The sequence below is a fragment of the Peromyscus maniculatus genome, chromosome 8 (assembly GCF_049852395.1).
Source record: "Peromyscus maniculatus bairdii isolate BWxNUB_F1_BW_parent chromosome 8, HU_Pman_BW_mat_3.1, whole genome shotgun sequence".
Classification (NCBI taxonomy): Eukaryota; Metazoa; Chordata; class Mammalia; order Rodentia; family Cricetidae; genus Peromyscus; species Peromyscus maniculatus.
The window spans coordinates 44,870,139-44,890,665 of record NC_134859.1 but is presented as its reverse complement, the minus strand read 5'-3'; the positions used below and the strand labels follow the sequence as shown (position 1 = coordinate 44,890,665).

General features: G+C 55.3%; 1 protein-coding gene across 2 annotated transcripts in view; it reads right to left on the bottom strand.

The window, feature by feature from the left end:
• The window catches only part of Myo15a (myosin XVA), a 55,757-nt gene extending 35,495 nt beyond the window's left edge, over positions 1–20,262 (bottom strand). For both annotated transcript variants that reach the window (XM_076542499.1, XM_076542500.1), the window contains exons 1-18: positions 16,179–20,262; positions 14,335–14,417; positions 13,701–13,764; positions 13,070–13,179; positions 12,633–12,707; positions 12,365–12,455; positions 8,874–8,879; positions 8,532–8,635; positions 8,352–8,415; positions 7,461–7,574; positions 6,874–7,035; positions 4,459–4,572; positions 3,853–3,911; positions 3,638–3,761; positions 2,867–2,962; positions 2,422–2,553; positions 1,629–1,754; positions 974–1,051 (exon numbers count right to left, since the gene is read on the bottom strand). In XM_076542499.1, the coding sequence (XP_076398614.1) occupies positions 974–1,051; positions 1,629–1,754; positions 2,422–2,553; positions 2,867–2,962; positions 3,638–3,761; positions 3,853–3,911; positions 4,459–4,572; positions 6,874–7,035; positions 7,461–7,574; positions 8,352–8,415; positions 8,532–8,635; positions 8,874–8,879; positions 12,365–12,455; positions 12,633–12,707; positions 13,070–13,179; positions 13,701–13,764; positions 14,335–14,417; positions 16,179–19,748 (5,172 nt within the window). In that variant the 5' untranslated portion in view covers positions 19,749–20,262. The remainder of the gene's footprint in view (positions 1–973; positions 1,052–1,628; positions 1,755–2,421; positions 2,554–2,866; positions 2,963–3,637; positions 3,762–3,852; positions 3,912–4,458; positions 4,573–6,873; positions 7,036–7,460; positions 7,575–8,351; positions 8,416–8,531; positions 8,636–8,873; positions 8,880–12,364; positions 12,456–12,632; positions 12,708–13,069; positions 13,180–13,700; positions 13,765–14,334; positions 14,418–16,178) is intronic.
• Between the last annotated feature and the right edge of the window lie 265 nt (positions 20,263–20,527).

Genomic DNA, 20,527 nt, shown 5'->3' with positions numbered 1-20,527 from the left:
CCCCAGAGGGTCAGGCTTCAAACATAAAGGAAGAATACAGAACTTAAGTCTCAGTGGTAAGCTGGTTAACACTGAACCAGGACAGAAGGGTCTCAGGAGGGACTGCGGTGGGGCCCATGGCAGGTGGCTGAGGCAGGGGTGAGTTAAGGAGCAAAACCAGGCCAGGGGGCTCCCCCTTTCTTGGACTGGGGAGAGCCAGGGGTAGAGCGAGTAAGGCCGGATCAGGTAAGGAGCAGCAGGTGCTGCCAGAAATGTGGGCCAGGCCACCAGGGCAGGGCAGGTGTGTGGCCAGCAGGGCAGGGCAGGTGCGAGGCCACCAGGGCAGGGCAGGTGTGAGGCCACCAGGGCAGGTGTGAGGCCAGCAGGGCAGGGCAGGTGTGAGGCCACCAGGGCAGGGCAGGTGTGAGGCCAGCAGGGCAGGTGTGCGGCCAGCAGGGCAGGTGTGAGGCCAGCAGGGCAGGTGTGAGGCCAGCAGGGCAGGTGTGAGGCTAGCAGGGCAGGTGTGAGGCCAGCAGGGCAGGGCAGGTGTGAGGCCAGCAGGGCAGGTGCGAGGCCACCAGGGCAGGTGTGCGGCCAGCAGGGCAGGGCAGGTGTGAGGCCACCAGGGCAGGGCAGGTGTGAGGCCACCAGGGCAGGTGTGCGGCCAGCAGGGCAGGGCAGGTGTGAGGCCAGCAGGGCAGGTGTGAGGCCACCAGGGTAGGGCAGGTGTGAGGCCAGCAGGGCAGGGCAGGTGTGAGGCCAGCAGGGTAGGGCAGGTGTGAGGCCACCAGGGTAGGGCAGGTGTGAGGCCAGCAGGGTAGGGCAGGTGTGAGGCCAGCAGAGCAGGGCAGGGCAGGGCAGGGCAGGTGTGAGGCCAGCAGGGCAGGGCAGGTGTGAGGCCAGCAGGGCAGGTGTGAGGCCACCAGGGCAGGTGTTAGGCCAGCAGGGCAGGGCAGGTGCGAGGCAGGGCAGGTGCGAGGCCAGGCTGCCTTACCCTCGTGCGGCTGTGAACAAACAAGTCCAGCACGTCTTGACGCACTTGGTCATGGTTTTTGTCCAGGAACTTGTGCACCTGAAAAAGGAGACTGGCAGGTCTGCGGCTGGCCCCACTCACCCACTCCTGTATGAAGCCAAGGTGCATCAAAGGCTCGTTCCCAGTCCTCTGCATTGCCTCATCTTCTACCAGACTTCTGTCTGCCTTCTGTCCTGGGAGGGAACGGCCCTCCCTTCTGTCCTGGTCTCTCCTCATCTGCTCCACCCAGCTAACTCTTTTGGGGGTGTGGGTACTACCCAGACTGGGCCTCACTTCCTTCTACCCATTCTGCAGATGAGGAAAACATGGTCCAAATGGAGACAGAAATATGAAATTCTGTGTTGTGACTTGGATAATAAAGGCCACACGACACCATTATCAGTAACAGGCACTCTGTCAAATCTACCTCAAGTCTCACCTCTACCTCAGAAAACTGACATTATTAGCCCCATTTTTCAGACGAGGAAACAGGCTCAGAGAACTTAAGCCATTTCCCAAGGCCACACAGCCCAGGGCGACAGTGCCAGAACTGGGATCACGGTGAGACCCACACTGCGATCCTCTCTCCAGCCTGCAGGACAGCACCTGAGGTCATGCTGGCTGTCTCCACTCTCACCTGGTAGGTGACCTTGCCTGCATAGTGCCTGATGGTAAACTCTGGCAGTGGCATCTTGGGCTTAGAGTAGAGTGGGTTGGCGCCGTGGTGGTAATGGCATTTCTGCAGGAAGGTGTGGTCTGTGGCCTGCAGGGGAGGGAGGCAGGGGGATCTGGGCACCTGTTCCTGGCCCAGTGCCAAGTTCTTTCGCCCTGATCGCTCTGCTCCCCAGAGGGTGCGGGAGAAGAACAGCCCACAGTCACGGGAGGCTGACTGAGTCCTGGGAGCGAGGCCCACAGCTGTGGCTGAAGCAGCTGGTTTCCAGCTGCCTATACGCTCTTACCGACATCATACCCTGTGTTAATTAAGTCAGAGTATGTAGCCCCAACCCAGGTCACCTCACCTGGAACTTCCAACCTTAGTCACTCCAGGTAACCATAGATCAGCAGTTCTCAACCTATGGGTCGCGACCCTTTGGTGTGTGTGTGTGTGTGTGTGTGTGTGTGTGTGTGTGTGTAATGACCCTTTCACAGGAGTCACCTAAGACCATCAGAAAACACAGATATTTACATTATGTTTCATAACAGTGGCAAAATTACAGTTATGAAGTAGCAATGGAAATAATTGTATGGTTGGGGTCACCACAACATGAGGAACTGTGTTACAGGGTCACAGTATTGGGAAGGTTGAGGATCCCTGCTCTAGATGATGTCCTAACGCTACATTTCCTGCCCCAGGCCTGAGCACAGAGGGTGACCTCAGGCAGGGAGTCTACCAGACTGGGACTCGGACCACAGAAGCATCTGAGGTTCACCTGTGGGAAGCAGCACTGGTCATCCAGGATGCGCAGGATGCCATAGGGCTTCAGGGAGATGAGGTTGATGCAGGGCTGGTTGTCGGCAAAGGCGATCTCTCGCCAGTCCATCTGCTCTCGAATGTACTCCTCCTGTGAATAACGTGGGTTCAGCCACCTCCACCCAGGATGACTTCTCTCTGCCTCCTGCCTTCTGTAACATGGAGCCAGCATCCTACCAGGGCAACACGGACCCTCAGGACCTCCCTTTCCCTCTCCCTGGGTCAGAAGAGCCTGAGAAAGGTCCCAAGAGAACTCCTCTCTAGGCTCAGCAACCCAGGACTTTCCCTCACAGCACAGGCCTCATACATGCTGCTCCTGCCTCTCAGGCCTTTTCCTCCATGTTTCCTGGTACTCTTTGGAAGGCCCTTGACCAGCAAGGATGGACAAGCAGGAGGCTGCACACCTGTTCCTCCTGGAAGACAATCTTGTTGAACAGGTACTGAAGGTTCTCGTTGGCATAGTTGATGCAGAGTTGCTCGAAGCTGTTGAAGCTCAGGTCCTGCCGGGCAGATGGGAGGCTAGGTCTGGTTCTCCTTGGTCAACAACCCATCGGTCCCCCATCATGGCCCTGTGTACGTTCTCCAGGCCCAAGCCCAGGCCCCTGCATTTCATGGCTGTAGTTTTAAAAAAAAGTTGGACCCTGGCCCCAGACCCTGTAAGGCCCTCTGCACACCAGATGGGACCCATAGAAGAGCCAGAGGCTCAGGCCACCAGGCCTTCTGCCTGGGTTCCAGTCTTGGCTCTGCCACTTTCTGACTGTGTGTAAAAGGGGGATCTTGGCAATACCTGCCTTACATGGCTTTTGGATGGAGTGCCTTGATGAACAACGGTGCCCGGCCCACAATTGTGCCTTGTTAGTGTATGCTGTGGGTTTTGCTATGGAAGTTTTACTCAGCCTTTCCCACATTGTCCTCACAAAGTACAATAGTCTCCCCCACAACAACACTGGCTCCCCAAACAAAGTCCTCCCATGCCTCTGACCTCTACAGATAGTGTTCCTTCACCTAGGGATGCTTCCTTCTTCTGGAAAGTTGTCTCTGACCCTTGACCAGCTCCCCAGTGCTAGCTACAGGTCAGAGCTGTGGTCACATAAGCCTGTTACACACTGTCCCCCGCCAGCCTCACCGAGTAGCTTCCTAAGGGTAAGGCCCAGTCTGGTCCCACTCAGCCCTACCTCAAAGCCATAGATGTCCAGGATGGCGATGGACAACGTATCATGTTTTGGAGACACCAGAGCATTGACCCTGGTGATAAGCCAGCCAAACAGCAGTGCGTACAAGACCTTGGCGATGGCATCCCTGGAGCAGAGGCCATGTTGGGCTGGGGGTGAGTGGGCTAGGCAGAGGCACCAGGGGTCTGGGAATTGGGCAAAGAGGGGCACAGCCTCACCTGGCATCTATGGCACTCTCCACAGTTAGGGGTGTGAAGATCTTCTCTCGAATGGTCTCCTGGGAAGAGCGTGACCTTTGAGTGACAGCTGGCTGGCCAATGCCTCAGAAAGCCCCTGGAGGGCTGGGGGTTCAGGAGCAAGGGAAAGGCACACTGGACAGATGGGCGATGGGTCTCAAGCTCACTGCTGGCCAAAGCAGGCCAGAATGCTATCTCTGCACCTGGCCGCTCAAGCAGGGGAGGGGGTTGCTAGTGTAGTGGGGGAGACAGGCATAAGAAGACATCAGTCTGGGATCACCTGGAAGAGGAAGGACTGATTGATGCCTTAGAGGAAGCTCTGATCCAGCCAGGATTGGAGAAGGCTTCCTGGAGGTGAGCATGCCATGTGTGCCCGTGTCTTCCCGCCCCACACCCCCTCCAGACACACTGGCAGGAGTGGAAGAATAAGAGAATCAAGGCTGGGCAAAGCCCATGAGGAGACCCGAAGTGAGGCGCCACCTCTCCAGATCTGACTGAGAGGTGACCTGAGAGGAGGCAGGGCAGGGAGAGGGAGCTGGGACCTCAGAGGAATAGGCCGTTATCAGGAGGCAGGGCCCTCAGACTCACAGTCACTTTGAAGGTAATGGCCCTCTGCAGGCCCTCAGGGGAGACCTGAAGCAGCTCGGCCACAGCCTGGATCTCCCTGGCGCTCACCACAGAGGCCACCTCCTGGGCATCCGTCTATGGAAAACACCAGAGCAGTAAGCCCGAGCTAAACTGGTTGAGCTGAGTTTGGAGTTCTTATAAAAACAGAAACAAGCTAGAATGCCAGAGAAAGCCTGGAAAAGAAGTCGAGGAAGCTCTCTGAGGTAGGAGAAACAGACCACAGACATTAAAACAGCCTGCTGTGGGGGTGTGGCTCAGGAGTAGAGTATTCGCCTAGCATGTGTGGGGTCCTAGGTTCCATCCTCAACACCAAAATAAGTATGCAAAACAAAACAGACGGGTTCCAGGTGCAGTGTGTGCAGACAGATGGCGCACATTAGAAGATTGGGAACTGTGGAGGCGTCTCGGTGGATAAACCTGCGCACATGTGAGGACCTGAGTTCAGACCCCAGCCCTCAGGAAAAGCCAGGCCTGGTGCCGCTTATCTGAAACCCCAGCACTGAAGGGATAGATCAATGTCAGGGGCTCAATGGCCAGTCACTTGGAAACGGCAAGCTACAGGTTCAGTGAGAACCCCTGTCTCAAAACATAAGGTGGGGGCAGTAGAAGGTACTCCGCATTGACCCCTAGCCTCCATGACACAGGTGTGTACATGTGCTACTCAGTGTTGACCCCTAGCCTCCATGACACAGGTGTGTACATGTGCTACTCAGTGTTGACCCCTAGCCTCCATGACACAGGTGTGTACATGTGCTACTCAGTGTTGACCCCTAGCCTCCATGACACAGGTATGCACATGTGCTACTCAGTGTTGACCCCTAGTCTCCCTGACACAGGTGTGTACATGCGCACAGATGGGGAGATGCAGGTGAGAGACCTTGCTCCTCTTCCAGAGGACCTGAGTTGGGCTGCCAGCGCCACATCAAGTAGCTCCCCACCATCTGTTACTGCCTCTGGGAGATACACTCCCCTCTCCTGGTCTCCTTGAGCACTTGCGCACACATACAGACAGACAGTTTAAAAGACAGACTTCTTGGCACGGGCCAGCTAGAGAGGCACATGCCTACAGTACCAGAACTTGGAAGACTGAGGCAGGAGAACTATTAGCAAGACCTTGTTTTAAACAAAACAAAACAAAAATCCAGACCTAACACAACAGAATGCTAAAGTCTAGAACCAGGCATAAATACATCTGGCAATTGTATACACAATAAGTACCTGGTTTTCAAATCAGGACAAGGACAACTGCATACCCACCTGGAAATTAAATGGTTTACTACCTCACACTTTACTACAATGGATTATTACTTTAAGACTTACTTGATTTTTAGTTGTGTGTGTGCACATGTAGGTGCAGACACCTACAGAGGCCAGAACAAAGGTATCATGTCCCAGGGAGATGAAGATACAAGTTGGTGTGAACTGCCCGGCACGGGTGCTGGGAACTGAACTCGGGTCCTTTACGAGCGTCACTAACGTTCCTAGCCACTTGAGCCACCTCTTGGGCACAATTTTAAAACGATTTTTAAGTCCTGCATCGTGACGCAAGCCCTTAATCCCAGCACTCAGGAGGCAGAGGCAGGGGGATCTCTGAGTTCGAGGCCAGCCTGGTCTACAGAGTGAGTTCCAGGATAACCAGGGCTACACAGAGAAACCTTATCTCTAAAAAACAAACAAATATTTTGAAACATTTATTTATCTGTTTTGCTTTTATGTGTGGTGTACATGCCCTGCGTGCATGGAGGCCAGAGGACAATTTGCAGGGGTTAGTTCTCTCTTTCCACCATGTGAGCCCCAAAGTGCTTTTATCTGTGGAGGCATCTTGTCATTTTTTTTTTTTTTTTTGAGGCTGAGTCTCATGAGGCCCAAGCTACCCTCAAGGTTAATGTGTAGCTGAGGATGAACGTAAACTTCTGGTCCTTCCTTCCTCCACCTAGCAGTGTGCGGCACCCACTTGATTTTATGGGGGGGCGGGCAAGAATCAAATTCAGGACTTCTTGCATACTACACAAGCACTCTATCAAGAAGCATGCTCCATCCCCAGCCTAGAGAGAGAGGTCTGTCTCAAAATGACCGCCCCCCCCCAAAAAAAATCTACAATGTATAAGAAAAGATTGATAAACTGCTTAAAGGTAATTTTGGAATAATCTACATGGCGATACCCCTAAAGAAAAATACCAAATTTATAGTAAACAAAATCAAAACATAAAGGATATGTTTTCTGTCATCTAAAAATAATCGTCTGACTTTTCTAACATATATAAAGAATTCTCACATATCACAAGAAAAGAATATGCCCAAGCAGGAGAAGCCATGGGTAGCCAGGGAGGAAGCTCGAAGGCCTGGGTGTGGCCTTGCAGGTTGAGCACCTCTTACCTCATGTTTCTCAAAATAGACATTGCCCAGGTGTAAGATGGAGGCCAGGATGCGGAAGATACTGTCCTGGTCCTCACTGGTGAAGCCGAGCACCTCCATAGCTGCCAGCAGACGACGGAAATCATCCGCATCACTCTTCCCAGCGATCTCACAGTTCCCACCCTGGTGTGGGGCAGGGGATGGGGTCAGTGTCCAGTTCTCAAGCTGAGGGCCCGTCATGTCCTGCTTTCCAGGAGGTTCTGAGGGGACCCAGGACAGCTCCACAGACTGTATGAGGAGGAACAGGAGCTTGTCCCCTAACCACAGCCAGCGTTAATGGAGGATGGGCTATAGGCCAGTACCAAGTCATGCATTCCTCTCCCACACCTCTATATAATGGTGCTATGTTGTCCCCATTTCCCAGAAAAGGAAACTGAGTTCCAGAGAGGGGGCAGGTAGTACCATCACCTTGGCTAGTTCTGTTCTGTTCATCTGAAGAGATGAAAGATCAGGTGGGCTCCTCTCTCTACTGAGGCCCGATGTTCCTGTCCTAACTACCAGGAGCTGTGGGGCTTTGGGTAGCTGGGTAGCCCTTTGCGCATGCTCACCTGGTTCAGGTAGTAGTAGGTCTCAGCCTCCTGCAGGCTGAAGGCCTGCCGCAGTTGGGCTGGAAGGCCGGCCAGCAGCTCATAGAAAATATGATAATTTCTCTCATTTTTGGCCTGAAAGGGAGGCAAAGTGGGTGCATAAAAGAGTGAGCCCCCAGTCACTCAGCAAGGCTCAGCTATGCACATAAAAATGTCCATACACAGGGACCTGAGGTCGGCTGGCATCTCTGGGGTGAGATCTGAGAGCATCTTGGTATGATGGGGTGCTAGCCTTACTTTGTTTGGAGAAATAGGAACAAACCCACCTGTTTTTCTCTTATGTAAACCAGACCCGTACACCTGGAGATGCATCTCTTTGGCCCAGATGTGCACACAAGCCTTCAGATGGTTCACTTGGCCCATTTGGCTGAGGTCTTCTTGAGCCCCAAGCCCCACGGGATACCATGGGGACCGATCTCATAGAACCCATCTACTATCTTGAGACATTTAGTTACTTAAAGGGTAATGTGTTTCACAGATGAGAAGTGAAGCGCTTAAGGATGGGGTTGTGATAGGGTATGAGGAACTGCGTAGAATCAGATGGCTTCCTTGAGTGAAGGCCATGGCAGCCTGACTTGGAGGAGGCAAAGGATTGGGCCACACATGCACCCTTATGTTCCTGGGACAGGGAACAATCTGTTGATTTCTTGGTAGGGATGAGCCAACTAAGCTGTTGGGGTAGATAAGGGAGGTGGCAGATCACAGGCTCAGGTACACACACACACACACACACACACACACACACACACACACACACACACGTATACACATATTTGCTCACAATCCACTACCCCCAGCCCCGGGCCGGGCTCCAAGTGTTGGTACCACCACCCAGGCCTGTGGCCTGCCTACCTGGAACACGATCCTTGACTTCTCCAGCAGGTACTGAGAGGTTATGGCACCGGAGATCACACCCCTGGGGAAACACAGTCAGCTTTTGGGGACTGAGGTGGCTCACTTAACTTTGGGTGCTGCTGTAGGCCATGGAGGGCTCCACAAGGCCTCTGGGCATCTACCACGGCCCCTACTCACCCTTCTAGAAAGATTTCCACAAACTTCCCAAAGCGGCTAGAGTTGTCATTCCTGACGGTTTTGGCATTACCAAAGGCCTCCAGGAGAGGCGTTGCCTCCAGAATCTGGACCAAGAAGGAAAGGTTATGGGAGAGATAGTCACTGCGATCAGGGCATGACTCAACATACCCAAACAGAGGCCTTCCCAGGGAACCCTCCCTTTGGAGGGGCAGCCTGAAGTGGACTTCTAGAATCCCAAAGTCTCCTCTGTCCCTAGAAGCCCCACCCTCATGCTTAGCTCTAAGCCCCGTGGTCCGGCCCCCTGACCCTGCTACCCATGGTCCAAACACGCAGCCTGCATACCTTTATCTTCAGGGGTGTTGGTGAAGCCGCAGCAGAAACAAGAGACAACAAAAGTGATTCACTACAAGACTGGCCACCTCTCCCTCCAGGAGGCCAGGAGCCTTGGTCTGTGGAGACACTGGTGAACCCTTTTAGGTCCCTGTTGCAAATCCTGTGAGCCTCCAAGACCCTAGGTCAAGGGGCTGCAGCGTGGCCTCAGGGTGTGGCGTGCAGCCCGCGTCTTGCATCAAGGCTCAGGGATGCCCCGTTCTTTCTGCCCCACACCCGACTCCCGCCACCCGCCTTCCAGGTTCCTCTCTGACACTTCCTTGCCCTTACCTCTCCTGTTAGGCTCAGCACAGTCACCAAGGTGTTCTTTGGAACCCATGCCAACACTGTGGCACCCACCTTATCACAGTCCTGCTCTGACCTCCAAGTCCAGCCCTGTCTCCTTTCTTCCTGCCTCCCCTCCTCCAATCTGTCCTTCCCGCTTCACCAGCCCCCCTACATCTAGATCCATCCCTGCCTCAGGACATCTGCACCCGCTGATCCTTGTGCCTGGAAGCACCTGCATGCTTCTCTCCTCTTTCAGGGAGCCTCCCAAGGCTTCTCTTCCTCAGGGTACTCAGTGCCTCAGCAAATACATTTTCCTGGATATTATCTGTGTCCCTACAGAGAGTCAGCCCTGTGGATGAGCAGGTGTCTGTCTCCTTGCACACTTGAGTCTCATTCTCTGTACAGGGCCAATGGATGCATAACAGGCCCCCCCAAATTCTCTAAATGGGTAAAAACAATGAGTTTAGCATCTCATGAGCAGAGCCACCCAGGGTGATCATAGCTAACTGGGGCACCCACCTAAAAGTACCTACTGTGTGCCAGACATATTCTACCTTTTTTTTTCCCCCTTAGTTCTAGGTATAGAACTCAAGACTGTGTCACACATGCTAGGGAAATGCTCTACCACTGAGACATACCCACAGCCTTTGCTTTTCATTTTGAGACAAGATCTCACTATATAGTCCAGGCATGACCCAGCTATCTCAGCCTCCTCAGTACTTGGACAGTAGGTCTGTGCCTCCACGCCCTAATTTTGGTTCATGTACGTATCCTATCCATAGGTGCTAACATCACTGCTGTCTCAGAGACTCAGAAACTGGTTTGTAGAGAGGGGCTGCGGCATGCCCAGGGCCTCCAGGTCCAGAAGAGTGCTTCCCAAACAGTGCCTGGTGAACATACACTTAGTATGCATAGGGCATTGTCTCTGGTTAAATCATATCTTCAGGGGGCTGGAGAGATGGCTCTGAGGTTAAGGGCACCAACTGCTCTTCCAAAGGATCTGGGTTCAATTCCCAGCACCCACACGGCAGCTCACAACTGTCTGTAACTCCAGTTCCAGGGGACCCGACACCTCCACACAGACATTCATGCAGGCAAAACACTGATGTTCATAAAAAAAAAATAAAAATAAAGTTAAAAAAAAAAGAAACAAATCATGTCTTCAGGAAGAAGTTTTGGGGAGAAGAAGGGGGCCCAGTTCCCACAGATGTGACTCCTGCTGTTCACATCTGCATTCAGTGGGGTGCCTGCGGAGCTCCCATAAAGAACAGCAGAAGCAGAGGGCGGGGTTGCCTGCGGCTGCTCAGTAGTAAAGTGTAGTAGGGCGTTGTTCTATACGGTCCCTAAGTCTGGGAGTCCCTGGGAGATTCCAGGAGGTGTGCAACACCTTCTCTGCTCCTGGTACTCAGCACAGGATGTGACATGAAGCCAGAAAACTGTGTGTGTGTCGGGGGGGGGGGGGGCATGTTCTCATAGCCTAGGGTATATATAAACTTTGCAGGAAGGAGAAGGGCCCCTGTTGTGTGATTGGTCTAGTGAGGATACACGACCAAAGCTACTCAATGAGATGGACCTTTTTCCTGAAATGAGGGAGGTACCACACCACCATTTTGCTGACCAGAGTGTATGAGGGTGGGTCAAGGCATGCCCAGTGGGTTAAGACCCTAGATCCAGCCATGCCTTAAACTGACCCTAGACCTGACCTGTCCAATGCCCTCATGCTGTGTGCCTAGCCTAGAAACTCTCAGATCCAGTATGTTACACATCCTCACTTGTCTTCCACACACCTCTTGCCATGGAAAGTAAATCCCTGCCCTGTCACCTCATCTGGGGACACCAGACAAGTCACTGGTCTTCCCAGACATCAGGTTCTCATCTGCAGGTGATCCCAGACACCATTTCCAAGGGACGCCACGAGGCTCCATGAGGGTGTTTGGAAGACACCCAGCCCAAGGAGGAACCCATGGAGCCCACATCTCTCCCTGCCTACCTCATGGGCTCCCCCAGACATGTAGAAGAAACTGAAAACTGCCTAGAGCAGAGAGGGCATGAGTCAACCCCCAAGAGGTCCTGCCAAGATGGCCACCAGTTGTAGCTTTATAGCCATTTGCCAGCCGGGAATTTTGAGAGGCCATGGTTCTGGACACTGAGCCCTGGATTCCCATCACCTGAGTGGACACCTGATGGGCACCTCTTCTCAGCAGTTCCTCTTCATCCACGCTGCCTGTGGTCACTCTTGGTTTAGCCCTCTTCACACTGTGACTGGATCACACTGTGGCACGTCCCTGGCTGGCTTTGCCCTGCACCTGAATGCATTCTTGTACACCGAGTGCCACAGACACTGGCACCTGAGCCCCTGGCCTCTCTGATCCAGACTCCACATTGCCACTCTGATGTCCTGTGGGCACCCTAAACCTGCCTGCATCCTTGCACAAGATCTCTCCTTGGCCTCCTCCCTCTTCTCGGGTCTGCTCAGGGCCTCATCTCTGCTTCGTGCTTATAAAGATGCTCCCTGGTTCTCTCTCTCTCTTTCCTCCACCCTCCTTTTTTTTTCTCCTCCACATACACTAATACTACTCTTTCCGGTATACATAATTTACTTCACAGTTACTTAGATTTTCTTCTTCTCCACCCCCTGCCTTGGAATGTAACTCCCACACAGTTGTAAACATTGTCATGAGATGCTCTGTTCCTTGCCGAGTCCAGAACACAGTAAGGCCTCTGTAAACCTTTACTGAGGGAATGGATGAACTTCCAAGGGTGGCGTCGGGGTGCAGGATTTAGTGTTCTCATGTCTGATCAGCAAACCTGAAGTCTGCTGCTGCCTCTGCCTCATGCTATGGCCACATATGAACTTGTTCAGCATCTGGGTATGAGACTATGGTGGTCCTGTGCCATAACCAGAAAGACATGATCAGGCTGGAGACGCTAGAAAGTAAGAATGGCTTACCTGTCTGTCCCTTGGCACTTCCCTGGGGAAGATGGAAGACAGAGAAGCCCTGCATTGAGCCACCCCTGCTGGCCTATCTGGAATTCAGTCTCCCTCCATCCAAGTGCACAGTCAAGAGCCTGGTCTCTTGGGGGTGTACTCAGCAAAGAGCCTGGTCTCAGCAAGGGTGGGCTGGCGATCCGAAGCAGACAGGGCAACCGCATGCTGGCTTGACAGTAGTTCTTACCTGCTGCATGACGTCCCTCCTCTGGTTCATGGCAGCCAGGCAGCGGAGAATCAGCTTCGTGGCCTCAGTTTTTCCAGAACCACTCTCCCCACTGGCCGGACACAGGGCCAGCGCGTCAGCTTTTCTCGGCCTCTCCACACCCACTCCAACCCATAAGCCATGGGGTGGCCCAGAGGGACCCAGTGCCCTTCCTGGGCACTCATAGTGGGTTCGCATCTCACCATCTAGATGTCTGGATGCAAAGCGACCTGAGCGCAGCTCGGCTCACCTGATGATGACACACTGGTTTTGTTTGGCATCAAGCATTTTGGCGTAGGCGAGATTAGCAATTGCAAAGAGGTGCCTGGTGAGACAGAGCACTAGGCATCACTGTCTCTGACAGTCAGTTCCCACAGTCCCAAGACTGCCAGGGCTTAGGGGAAGGGGTTTCTCTGTTCAGCAGAGCTACCCACCAGCGCTACCCACCATAGCAATTCAGTCTCAGGTCTAATTCAGCCTGCACTACCCACCTCTCACCCCCAGTCAGAGCTACAGTGACCTCTAGAGGAGACCGTGCCAAACCTGGGGAGAGACTGCACTGAGTTGTGGGTTGCCTACTCCCACTCATCCCCAACTGATGGCTGAAAGGCATCCGGGGGCTCCCCAAGCTCAGAAGAGGACCCAGGTCACCCTAGGGCAACCCCTCTGCACCCCACAGATACTCACGGGGGATTCTCTCCCAGGGCACGCCCGCTGTACTGCTGCACCTGCTCTGGCCCGTAGATGGAAAACATCTGGTATGGGTTCACCGACACCAGAATGCTGCCGATATAGGTCTGCTGATAGACGGGGACTTTAGCGTCACGGTTGCCATGGGCATCTATGGCTCCCTCTTCCTGCTTTGGAGCAAGGAGTCCCTTTCCAATGGGACATATGTGTGCCTCCCTGGCCTCACTCCATCATCTAACCCTCTCCAGCGCAAGAGGGTCTGAGCTCTAATGAACCCTAGGCTCTGGACAGGCTAAAGTTGTGTGAACGGAACCAGGCTCTTTGGCCTTAATCAGGCCAAGATGGCATGTAATCTCCCGCCCGCCTCATTTATTCATGGTCAGGCCCAGGCTGCAGGCATGTCTGCTCCATGCCAAGGTCAACCTCCACTGTCTAGAACAGAGAAGCAGGTAGCTCATGTGCCTTGAAGTCATCGAAGCCTTTACAGGTATACATGTCTTTCGGAAGTGGCTCCAGGCCTCAGGCCCTCTGTCCCTTAACTCTGAGGTCACAGGTTCCCCTCCACCCTTCTGGCCACCTCTAGTCTAGAATCCAAGGAGATCCTTGGACTGGCAAGTCCCAGACTTACATAGATGAGGTTTCGTTCAAATCTGGTCTTCAGGTTGGATAGCACAGTGGTCTCTTGGAGGTCTCTGGAAGGACATGAGGTACTGTGAGGGTCTCCAGTCCTGGCACAGGATCCACCCTACTTGGCATGGTGTCATGGTCAGCTGTGTCTGAGATTAAGCCCTTGTCTGCCATTGACCAGCTATGAGTCTTGGGCAAGATCGTTCATCTTCTTATGCCTCAGTTTCTTCATCTGTTCAATGGGGTAGCAAACCTCATACCCACTTTGTGGGACCCTGGTGGGCACTGAGGCAGAAGACCTGAGGCTGAATTACTATGGATGGAGAGCTTTAGGGCTTTACGACATCTGTCATTATTTCACAGCAGCTGCCCATCATACCTCCCTTGTGGATGAGAAATTGAGGCACAGAGCAGAGAAATGATAGGCCCATGGCTGCACAGCTAGCTGGTAAGTGGTAAGGCTGGGATCTGAACCAAGGACTGTCTAACTCACAAAGCTTTGGTGTGCACACGCTTGGCTTCTGCGACACGTCATGACACTATTTGCAAACGGGGAAACTGAGACTCTGGATGCGTCCATCGGGGTTGGGAGTTCAGGAATCCCACGAGGAGGTCCCCCTACCCCACCCACTTACTGAAGCTGCGTCATGTCCTCCACACCGTCTTCCCTGTGCTGCTCACGGGACCGCACAGAAGGCAGGTTGCGGATGGAGTGCATCTGTGAGAAAGAGGGACACGCTGGAGGCCTGGGCAGACCCTGGCCTGGACACACCAGGCAGCTGCTCCCATGGTCCCAGAGGAACTTCCAGGTTAGATCCTGGGGGTCTTCCAGCCTCTTTGTCTCAGGGTGCAGTGGCCCATGAAGACTGTGTACAACCGTCACGCACAGGGACATGAGTCTGTGTGTGAAGTGTCTTGGGGGAGCATGCCTATGCGCCACAAGTGTCCTGCTCAGGGAGCGGGCACACACAGATACATTCACAACCACATACACAAGTGTCTGTCTCCTCCCCCACCTCTGTCTTCTCAGTGTCCCTGCCCTGCTCCCCACAGATCCCGTGTGTTGGCTTGCGTGACAGCTTGATGGACACCTGTGTCAGGGCACGTGAGGCCTCTGGAAAGACGAAGATGGAGGTTGTCCCAGCATGGAACCACCTCCTGCCCAGGGTAAGTGTGTAAGGTCCTGCACATGGACCTACTGGAGTGGTACTGCAGTTCTCACAGCTCCCATGCATATCTGTGGTCTTTCCGTATGCTGTGGCTAGGTGCATGCCCATGTGCTTGACTGGGGGCACACACTCATATCGGTATTCTCAACATCCACTTGGAATGTCCCTGTGGGCAGCAGCTATGGTCCTCCCACCTTGAGGAGCTTGAGAATGGGAGTCCTGATGTCAGCCTGGGGCTGACGGATCTCCACAGTGTCCATTTATATGTACACATGTATGTGCCCACTCAAAGGGTAGGCCGATAGCCCACATCTCCATGGATGCCATGTCTGCTCAGACTTGGCACACACCCGCTCTCCTTGCTTGTCCCTGGTATTTACTCATCCACATTCAGGCACACGGACCTGCAAGGCTCTGGGTCACTGCGAGCATACACATAGGCAGCCTTGGCCTTTCCCATCCCAGCTGCACCCTCCCTGGGCAAGGAAAGAGGATACAAGAGGGCCTGGCCGCGGCCTGCCTCACGCTGTTGTTAAGTAGGGCGCAGCAAGTATCAACCCTTCCTGCCCTGGCCTCCAGCCCACCCATCTGCTCACGTGCTTGCCAGCGGCCACAGACCCTGAATAATTCAGCCACTCACGTATTCCAGAGTGAGGAGGGCCCAGGCATCCTTGCCCCTCACCCCTGGGCACCCCGTGCCCCGCTCCCGCAATGCTGCAGCCCACACAGCCCGGGGCACCCGTCGCCGGGGCCAGGGTCCCCCTAGCAGCCAGGCTGCCCCGGTTGCCATTGCTAGGCCAGCTTGTTGCCTGCTCTGTGGGCACGGTCTGCAGAGATGAAGTACCGCCTATCATTGCTTGCCCCACCCCTTCTGGGTGTCCCCAGGGAGGCTAGAGTGATCATCTACCTCCTCCAAGGGCCACCCAGCATCCAGATCACCTTCCCCCTTGTACGCCGATGCCAGTCATGGACTTGGGCTCCCTGAGACAGACTGCCTGCCTATACCCCCACAGACTCCTGGCTTCTGGGACTCAGTTTCCCTACTCTGCCATGAGACAGTCAGAAAGTAGGATCCTGTACATCTACCTTCATCTAGTCCTTTAATCCAGGGCCTGCCTGTTCTGGACACTCCTTTGGGCAACCCTCAGATGCCCTGCAAGGTCCAGGCAGTTCTCCTCACCTTCAGAAGGGAGACAGAGGTCCATGTAGACAACCACTTGCTGAGGCTGCCCATGCCTCCTCAGGCCACCTCCCGTTCTGGGTCTTAGGCCAGAACTCCCAATCCCACCCTCTGACTTGTGCCCCCATACCTTGTTCTGCCAGCTTTGGGGGCCATGCTTTTTCCAGGGGCCCCTTTGAGACAGGCAGTCACTTCTACGGCCCCGGAGGTAGGATTGAAAGGAGTGGGTTTGTACTTGTGGCCAGGGACAGTGAGCATCTGTTGGTGGCCAGAGGCGGGGCCAGCGTAGACTACAGGCTTTAGGTGCTGGGCCATGCTCTGGGTCTCGGTCTGGGTGCTCTGGAGGCTGCAGGGGAGCAGACCCTTGTCGCTGGAAGGAGCTCAGCCCTCGTACTTGAGGCATGACGACCGCGAACCGCCCAGGCTCAGCCTGGGGTTTCTTCCCTGTCTTGAACAAGGGTCCTGGGGCTCTGGTGGGGGCCAAGGGAGCTGGGGTTCTGGACAATGTCTTCCAGCGTCGCCATAGTGGCCATGTAGCCCTTGCCTGCTTATGTGTGACCAGTGGGTATGAGAGGCTGAGTTGTAAATCCTTCCTCTCTGAGCAAATATTTTTGTTGGGAGGTGTTGGGTTCAGGGTCTCAGGCTCAGCTGGTGGCTGAGGGTCCCCGGGGGTGACTGCCTCTTCAGGATTCTCCAAGCTTGGGCTGGCTGACTCGGTGAGTTGCCCAGGCCCTGGGTCATGGTGTTGGCTCAGGAAGATACCAGTTAGATTGGAGGCTTGGTCCTCGGGCTGTGGTTCATGCACAGGGCTCATGTGCTCATGCAAGGGGTTTTCAGGCACAGGAGAAGTCCTGGAGAAGCCTCTGAGGCTGCCTGCACTTTCTGGCCATGGAGAAGGTGGGCGCTGTGTTGAAGGCATGTCCACATCCCAGCTGGGGGCCAGTGGGGGCACTGTCCAAGGCGTCTCTGAGTCTTCTGGCTCATGCTGGTTCTCTTGGTGCTCCAAAGACCCTGTGGCCCAGGGTCCAGCACTGGGTGGTGGGTGGTAGGGCCTATGTACCCATGGCTTCACGGCCCGGGTAGGTGGCTCACTGAGGCGCCGCCAGGTCCGTGGAAGGCGTGAGGGCAGGTTGAGGGACCGGTGCCGGGGACCATGGTTCAGGAGTGGGGGTGGTGAGGGTGGTCGGCGGGGACCTAGCACTGGTGAGCGGGGTGGGCGCAGGCGCCCAGAGGTTCTATGCAGAGAGAAGGTCTCCCGAAGTGACTGAGGCCTCCGTGGAGGGGGTGGGAAGGGTGGCTGGAAGGGGCCCCTTCGGAGGGATAGCTGAGGAGACAATGGCCCCAAAGGTGAGTGGTAGCCTTGCCCTGGCAGGCTCCTCAAAGAGGGCTGGGGCGAGGGCAGATTGGGCCTTCTCCTTGACCCTATCAGAGAAGCCCTGGGGAAGCCAAAAGCTGCACCTCGACTGCGGGAAGCTCTGAAAGAGGGCCGGGGTACAGGAAAGGCCAGAAGGTCAGGGGTAACCTCCGGGCTCAGAGGAGGGGGCTCAGCAAAGCCCCACCAATTCGCTTGGGGTGTAAAGGGCACATGAGCTGGGGCAGCCCAGGGTGGTGGATGCTGGCGGAGGGAGCCATAGGGTGAGCTGTAGGGGGAAGCTAGCCGTGGAGGCCTGGAAAGGGATGGAGAGAAGGGTGGAGCTGGCGGTGGGCCAGGGCTGGGAGATGGCCCAGGCGCTGGAGGGGAGATGAGTGCGCTCCAGTGGGTGAGGGTCCGTGGCGTGGGCCTGGGTGAGGGTGGGCCGTGGGAGTTGTTGTTGTTTCGAGCCTGTGGCTGGCTGCGTCTCAGCACAATGGGTGTGTTGGGCCGATCCGGGTCCATGCCGGCCAGCTTGTAGCCAAAGCGTTTGTAGGCTGCTTCCCTGACTGCGGGCCGCCCCCCTCGGGCCTTTTGGCTGCCCCTGAGCCGTGGGATGGGCTTCTTTTCTGACAGCGTCTTTTTGAGGAACCGCGCCAGCGAGGTGGCTGGGCGTGGTGTTGGGTGGCCAAACTCAGGGCCAAAGCCTAGGCCTTGGCGGGCACGGAAGGCCGACAGGGCCCGCTGCAGGTTTCGCTGGCGTGGTGTGAGGAAGCTCCAGTAAGGGTGGGTGTAGGGCATCGTGGGCACTGGAGGCATCTCCTCCTCTTCATCCTCTCCCTCTGCATCCCCTAAAGGCAAAGGGATGTCTAGAGAGGGTGGCAGGGGCACCTCTAGCTTCTCCTTCCCAAACAGCTTCACCTGAGGCCGTGGGAAGAGGCGGAACTTCCGGATGAGGGACAGCTTGGATCTGGCTGGCTTGTCCATGCCTTGCTGCTCAAAGAAGGCGGCGCTGGGCAGGCGGAAGGAGGTGCTCTGCCGTTCTCCGCCCACTTCTTCCGGCTCCTCCAGCTCGGCAATGTCATCCATAGGGTAGGCATATGGGTTGTGGGGCGACAATATGGGTGGTGGCACCCAGGGGTACATCAAAGCTGGCTCTTCTGGATATACATAGGGCACCCCAGGAGGGTAGATGGCCTCAGCCCCACCACCATAGACGCCTTCAGTATAGGGGACGCCGTAGGGATCAAAGTAGGGTATGTCATAAGGAGTGTCATATGGAAAGTCATAGGGTGGGTACAGCATGTGGTGAGGTGCATAGGGATCCAGGTAGTAGCTGTATGGGTAGGCTTCATCCTCAAAGCTGTCGTGGTAGCTGTAAGGAGATGAATACCCTGATGGGGGCGCATATGGGGGCTCAAAATCATCGTAGCCATAGCCATACCCATAGCCCGGGTAGAGGGTGTCACCATAGTAGTCAGGATGGTAGTAGTTGTACGGGTCTCCGGATGGGTACCCGTAGTCATCATAGGGTGGCCAGGCTGGGCTGTATGCACCAAACCTAGCCAAGTAGGGCTCCTGCTCCTCGTAATGGTGTAGCGACTGCTGGTCATAGTAGTCGTCGCCTTCACGGTGGTAGTCATAATATTCACCCAGGTCCTGGAAGCCCTCGAGCCCATACAGTGACTTGCGGGAGCCTGCATGGCGGAAGGGGGCTTCGTCCTCAAAGGGCAGGAAGCCCACGGGCTCCCCGGATGAGTAGATGCTGTGGCTGCGGGGGAACCTGCGGAGCCGGCCTCCATGCCGCAGGATCTCAGCGCCCGACGGGAAGGGCAGCTTTCGCGAGCCCACTCGGGAGCTTGAGCGCTGGAGCCAGGCATCCACGGTGGCCTGCTCACTGCCTGACTCCTCCGCCTTCTTGAGGAGGAACTTCTTGGTCAGCCAATTGATGGCTGTGGATGCCTTGCTAAGCGACTGGGCGCGAGGCCTCAGGCGGCCGTAGCCACGCCGTCCCGGGAAGCGGATCACCATGAACGAGGGCTTCTTTCCCTTCATCGCTCGCTTCTTTTTGCCCACACGCATCTGCGTCATGAGCTTGGAGGTAGACTTGAGTACAGTACGGGCCTTCTTCTTGCGTTTGGTCTTCTGCGGGCCAGTGTGGAGGCCCCAGAAGAAGGCCGATGCGCTCCGGAACTGACCCTTCTTGGAGATCTTGGGCGTGCGGTCTCGGAAGCCCATGAACAGCCGAGAGGTGCCCTTTAGGCTGCGTTTGGGTTTCTCTGGCTCCGGGGCCTTCTTGCCCTTCTTTCCTTTCTTAGCTTTCTTCTCTTCATCTTCCTCTTTCGCCATGGTGGCCTCTGTGCCTGATGGGCCTGGGGTTGGTGTCACAGGTTCGGGGCCTTGGAGGCACTGCTTGGAGACCAGCTAGGTCTTCTTGCTTGTGACTAGACCTAAGTCTCCTCAGTGTCTGAGCAGCTGGGACTGGCTGGGTGGCGTGGAGAGGCAGGATCCATAATTCATCCTCTAGACTAGCCTTGGGTTTCACCTTTGAGAGGTGGTGGAAAGTGCTTGGGTGTTGTTTTCTAGTGGGGGTAGACTGAGAGGCCTGTGCTGGGCAGCAGCCTGGCTTTAGAGTCACCATGGCAACACCTTGCTGACTCTGGCTAAGCCTTCCTGTGTCCTAGCTGGCTAAGCTTCAAAGAGAATGGTCACTTAACAGAGGGGGGACATTAACCTTCAGAGGGGGACATCATCTGCCCTAGACCCCCTGCACAGGCCCAAAGTGGAGACAGGACAGGGTACTCACAACCACTACAGCACCTTGGAGGGGAACTGGAAGTGAGAAGCAGGTGTCCAGGGCTGTGGCCAGTGTAACGGGAGCTGGCCAACCCTGGGAAGCTGAATAATGCATCACGGAGAGCCTGGCTGCTGCCTCATAAAGCAGGGCAGGGTGAGCGTCTCTGCAAGTCATGAGGAGGGGCAGGGCACTGAGGAACAAAAATGAAGCATGGCCCAGCTCTCCACACGGCCATTGATTATGCAGCCTCAGGAAGGCCCTTTGCCCTCTCTGGGCTGTGGCTTCCTTTTCTGTAGAATGGGAGTGACAGGTTATGCCCGGCTTCTTTCAC